Source organism: Tachypleus tridentatus, chromosome 5 (genome assembly GCF_004210375.1).
Source record: "Tachypleus tridentatus isolate NWPU-2018 chromosome 5, ASM421037v1, whole genome shotgun sequence".
Classification (NCBI taxonomy): domain Eukaryota; kingdom Metazoa; phylum Arthropoda; class Merostomata; order Xiphosura; family Limulidae; genus Tachypleus; species Tachypleus tridentatus.
In genome coordinates this window covers 34,022,656-34,028,713 of record NC_134829.1, presented here as the reverse complement: position 1 = coordinate 34,028,713, position 6,058 = coordinate 34,022,656, and the positions used below count along the sequence as shown (strand labels likewise).

General features: G+C 34.7%; 1 protein-coding gene across 1 annotated transcript; it reads right to left on the bottom strand.

The window, feature by feature from the left end:
• Positions 1 to 321: 321 nt before the first annotated feature.
• LOC143250324 (general transcription factor II-I repeat domain-containing protein 2-like) lies at positions 322 to 5,521 on the bottom strand. Its single transcript, XM_076500776.1, has 2 exons — positions 5,447 to 5,521; positions 322 to 813 (listed from the first exon to the last, which is right to left on the bottom strand). The coding sequence occupies exons 1-2, from the start codon at positions 5,519 to 5,521 to the stop codon at positions 322 to 324; spliced, it is 567 nt and encodes a 188-aa protein (XP_076356891.1).
• Positions 5,522 to 6,058: the final 537 nt, after the last annotated feature.

The window sequence follows — 6,058 nt, the reverse complement described above, 5'->3', positions numbered from 1 at the left end:
TTGTCTTGTGATCTAAGATTGAATTCATTCAGGTACATGGCCAAGCCTACAAAAAAAACTAATTTCCAAAGCTATTAACTGTTTGTGAGTAATGGTTGAAGGCGGTTCTTTTCATTTAGGGGTTCGATTCCCCTAAGTGGACTCAGCAGATAGCCCGACGTGGCTTTGCTATAAGAAAACATACATTCTTTTCATTTAAGAAAATTTCAATATAATTTTTCAGCTGAAAAAAATCGCGACATAACCTTCCCACGACTAAGCCATCAAACTGAAGTGTGGTAGGGATAATCGAGATATGTTGCTTTTATTTCTGCCAAAAATTCACGTAATTGCCGATGGTTGAGTCCATGAGCGAATGAAGTTTACTGTTGAAAGTGCAGGTTGCATGACATGTGGTAGATCCAAATATTTTGTACACAGTGCCTGCTGATGAATAATGCAGTGAAGAACCATAGGCTTGGAAGACTCCGTACTTTCAACATCTTTGTAAATTTGTCCAACTAAACCGTTTTCTACATCACACATATTTTTACCACCATCTGTTGTAACGAACTTCAGTGGTTTCCATTCAAGGTTGTACTGAATTAGTGAATTTTCGAACTCTTTGAAAATGTTCTCACCTGGGGTTGTTCCATGCAGACTGTGTACAGAAGCCAATTCTTCAATCACTTCAAAATTAATATTTACTCCACGAATAAACAACAGCAACTGTAAAGTGTCGGACACATCTGTTGACTCGTCAAGCACGATGAAAAAGTACTCGAACTCTTTGGCCCTGTCTTTCAGCTGAGACACAATATTGCTTCCAATGTCCTTGACAATACGAACAACTGTATTTGCCGAAAGTCTAATAGTCTATTTTTTCTGGACACATTTCTTTGGCTGCTTTAATCATACATAATTTAATTAGCTCACCATCGGTAAATGGTTTTCCTTGCTTGGTTAACTGGTGTATTACTCGGAAACTTGCTTTTGTTGCAGCTTCATTCTTCTATGTCTTGGCTTTCTTTCTTTTAAATACAAACTGTTGTAACGATAAGTTATGTTTCAAGGTTTCTAATTTGTCTGAACGCAGCTTTCCCGTGATCTGAGAATAGTTTGATGAATACTTGGTTTAGTATTATCTAAGAATATTGTATTCTTTTAGTGCTGTGATTGTCTTGTAGTACATTAAGCACAACGTTTTGTTACGTGATTCAATAACGATGTAAACAAACACTCCACTGTTCTTTAAAAACACGATATTCAGAGTAAACGTTTCTCTTCTTTCCTTGTCCTTACATAATAATTAGGAATAACTATGAACTCGAACATAAAGTAAACAGCAGCATTCACTGACACACACTGGTAAGAAATACATTGCCTTCGGGGAGTGGGATCGAAAAGCTAAGTGACGCAATACTAACTAGTATGATTTTTCCAACAAATAGAAAAGTGCATCGCACCTAGCTTGGCTTTTGCTCAATTACTTTTTTATATCACTAAAAATGAAAATGATAATGATATCATTATATCATTTGAATGAACTGTTGGCGGACTGTATCATAACTAAATTCGCTTTTGCTCAATTACGTTTTATTTTTTGTTTTTATAATAATAAACAAATTATATTATTGCTTTAATAGACTGTTGACGGGCTAGAAAGACCTAAGTCGTGGGCCGTGGTTTGAAGACCCTTTGTATAAGTAACTCAGAGTTTTGGCTCTGAATGAAACCAAGAGTGCAACACAATTAACCTTTGTAAAGTCCATGAAATAATTTAAATTGATAGATTAACTTCATCTTTTCCCGTCACTGGGAATGGGTACTTTTGGTTGTAATTTATAGTCTATTGTTTGTTTGTTTCAGGTTTTCTCGCAAAGTTACATTTGAGTCTACCACATTAGCAGTTCTGGATTTTTAATTGATAGACAAGAGAAGAAATAATTGATCTACAGCACTCACTGCCATTTTTTTGAGTTACTCCAAACAAGCAATGCCATTTGATCATCACTTTTATAACATATCCACAAATTCAAGCTGAAGAACGTGATTTACAGGTTAGTACGCTAAACTGTAGAAAAGATTAGCCACATCGGAGCTCCTAAGGTAACAGACACGCAACTTTCAATACACCAATTTCTAAATGACATTATTTTAAGTTATATTTTCAATGTTTTTAGATGTTTACTTGAGATTAAATGATGTAACGATACTGAACTTTCGTGTAGTGGGTACAAAAAGAGTAGCTCCATTGCAGAGTTACTTGAGGAATAAACAGTGAGACATTTCACTGTCAGAAACATTATGTCTTCTATTTTGCTATTCAGTTACTCGTGAATTTTTGTTTGTTTGTCTGTATTTGAGCTGCGTACAAAGTTACATGAGGCTTATCTGGGCTAGTCGTTCCTAATTTAGCAATGTAAGACTAGAGGGAAGGAAGTTAATCAATTACTACTCACCGCCAAGTCTTGGGCTACTCTTTTACCAACGAATAGTGGGATTGATCATCACATTATAAAGCTCCCATGGCTGAAAAATTACGAGTCGAGCGCCTTACCCACCTGGCCATGCTGGGCCGTTGCTCATGAAGTCAACATGTTTGTTTATTAATCTAAGCTGTGTAAATTAAGCATATTTACTGTTGCAACATTGTTATTCCCTTGAATATGTTATTTTACATCATTTAGTGAAAATAATTCGATGTACAGGATACGTAACGAAACAAATTAGTGTATTTCTTCCTTAACGTTTTTACTAGGTGCCTGACTTGTACACTGTCGTAACTTGTAAGTTGTAGAGTTAAACAGTTTTACAAATGGTGTTTGTTTGTTTTTGAATTTCGCACAAAGCTACTCGAGGGCTATCTATGCTAGCCGTCCCTAATTTAGCAGTGTAAGGCTAAAGGGAAGGCAGCTAGTCATCACCACCCACCGCCAACTCTTGGGCTACTTTTTTACCACCGAATAGTGGGATTAATCGTCACATTATAACGCGCCCACGGCTGAAAGGGCAAGCATATTTGGCGCGACGGGAATGCGAACCCGCGACCCTCAGATTACGAGTCGCACGCCTTAACACGCTTGGCCATGCCGGGCCAACAAATGGTGCTAAAAGTAAAATACTGCAATGAGCGTAAAAAATAAAATAAAATGTCTAATCGATCGAGTAGCTGAATATATATAATAAAAAAGATCAAAATAATTCACTAAAACTAAATATGTGATTGGACTAAAATTTTCTGACGCTCTATCAAATAAGTACTCCATCACCATTCTCTGCTCGCTATATAAACTGAAACAGAAACACACTGACTCAATGCTTCACCAGTTTTCATATTTATAATCTACTCTCATTTCTCGCTCCATGTTGAATTTATCAAGTCTTCTCGACGTTAAATTTAGAACTTCCTGGGCCTACACCCAGAGACTCACTTGATTATGTGCTTTTTATCTAACGTACACTTTAAAACATTGAAATTATAGCTTAAAACACATTAATTAGTTTCAGGATTTCTATTGAAACCTTATTTTCGAGATTAGACCTTTATTCATTTTGGAGTTTATGTTTAATAAAAGTTTATTCAGGAAATGAGGCCTAAACATGAAAGTGGCGGTAGCAATCGTTTATTGAATATTTAAATTAATTTATTACCATTTGATGGATTAGAATTAGCCTAATTTGTACCAAATAATCCATTGATAGTATGTGTTACAGTACATGTTTCAGTATGAAATTATTTTGGTAAAAAGTTAACAGAATTTAAATTAAATTTCAATATGACAACTCAATAATAAAGCGAGATCAAACTTTACTAGAGATAATGAAACAATTTAGATTGGCTCAAGAAGAAAAAGAATGAAAGTAAAAAAAGGGCAAGAAAAAAGTTTGTTTTAGAGTAAAACCACATTAAACTATTTTCTGTGTTTACAGCAGAGAATCGAGCCTCAGATTTCAGTGTTATAACTATTTAAACTTTCTACTCTCCCACTGAGGTACAGAAGAAATAACCTGTGAATAAAAGATGTTTGATGAAGTTTGAAAATACATTCGCACCGAAATGCTGAAGCGATAAATCAAAGAAGAACAAAAAAGAAACCAATGACCGAATAACACATTTTAAAAAGGAATTGGTAGAAACAAAGATCAAACTAGTTACAACTATATTTGTGTCTGTCTAAGATTTCCACACTAAAATATCATCAACTATCAGATATGGAATAAGAGAGCCTGCCATCATTACTGTTGTACCGTATAAGACTGTAGAACATTCCTTCACTTGTGCAGCCCTGACAGCAACAACTACAGTTACGGAATTTAGCTGGCCAGATCAACATATCTTCTAAACGAGCAACCACTGAATTATGATGACTACTATGGGAACCACCTCAGGCTCATTTTGAAATAATTTCCAAAGTGAATAAATAAAATAACATCTTCCCTGTTTAAATTACTTACAGATTAAAGACTTTGATCAACTTTCCAGCTGAGAACTATAACAACTATCAAGTTTTGGTAGTTTCTTTATCCAACTAGTTCAGAATGACACGACAAAAGGAAATACCCTAAGAAAAGTTCTGGTGTAAGGTATAAATGAAAGACGAGACCTCAGACAAACTTGTAGAAGATTAAATAAAACTTACTCGGTTATCTTACTTGGAATCACCTGATGGGTTCACTGGGATATGACCAATTTGTAGATGCCATAACAGATATGTACATGTGAAGTAAATTTAGGTAAGAACGTACATTTTTAAAGCGGATAAAGTGAGTGATGGAGCTTGAGTCCACTAAAGTAGCAGATAAACAACTAATGATATTATCTAGAAATTACTGAGTATTCAAATCGAGTTGTATCGAAATATCAGCTTCTCTGACGATAGTCTAAAAGAGTTAAAAGGATTAATTAGATAGATAGTTACACAGAATGGAGGAAATAAACCACAAGGCAATATACTTTTCAAGTGTGACTTAAAAGGACATGCTACTTGGAATTGCCTGTATTGAATAAAAACACCTACAAAAGGTTGTTAGAAATAAAGAAACTGATAAAATTGTGGCAAACCTGGTCATTACAGTTAAGACCATAACAAATTAACAACTGTTTTTAAGTCAAGGAAAAAATGCTTTTAAGAGGTATTTTTGAGCCCCATCAGATTAAAGGAAAAGAAAGAGAAATCAGACATACAAAGTAAGAATTAGATGTAAATACCGATTTGCTCTAAATGAGACAAAAAGCTCATTATTTAAAGAATCCAGTCCACGATTTCATTGGTGGGCAGCCTTACAGTATTTTGATCTACACTTGTTCTACAGCTATAGCTGTTCAAATTAATTTGGTAATGAAAAAGGGGAGATTGCCTCCAGAGATGAATAAAAAAGGACTGATGCAAACAGCCGGTAGACATAAACTTACAGCAAGAAAAAAGTTGGGAGTTATCCTTACTGTTTGCAACTTCCTTCACACCTCATAATCGAGAAAGTCTAAATGTTCATTAAAATTATCAATGTCGTAGTTTGCAGAATCCAGAAGGGCAGACATTCTAAGGCAAAGATCATCCGCTATGATTATCTTCGCAAGTACGTTAGTGAACAAAATAATATCCTTACAGAAAATCAATCTAATTAAATCCTCTAGATTTTGTAGAAATTTTTACAAAGAAACAACAAATATAGATAAACTAGTGGATTCGATCGACCACCTACCAAAGGAGAACTCCACTGATGATAGAATAGCACACAACAAAAAGGAGCTTGAATTTATCCCATCTGTACACTATAATCCTCAAAAACAAAAACCACCAAAAAGACTTGGTGAATATATGGTCTAATGTACTGTTTTATTTGTGTATTAGGATTGTTCAAGATACTTCATAATCCACGAAGATGCAGTCTTGTAAGCTATGTGTTCAATATTTTAATTTAGGTATCTTCCAGCGAATGCACTATGTTATGATCTAGAAAATTATTGTAGTAAGTGGAAGGCGAGTACATTATATATACGAACATCTGTAATGAATGAACAGTTAGTGAAGTTAATAAGCATTCTGAATATATAAGTTCAGTGTCAAAAGCATCA

Excerpts from the sequence above, each read along its gene's own strand:
- LOC143250324 (XM_076500776.1), bottom strand. The coding sequence starts at position 5,521 with ATGTCTGCCCTTCTGGATTCTGCAAACTACGACATTGATAATTTTAAT. Across the intron at positions 814-5,446 it reads TAGACTTTCTCGATTATGAG|GACATTGGAAGCAATATTGT; the intron begins GTGTGAAGGAAG and ends CGTATTGTCAAG.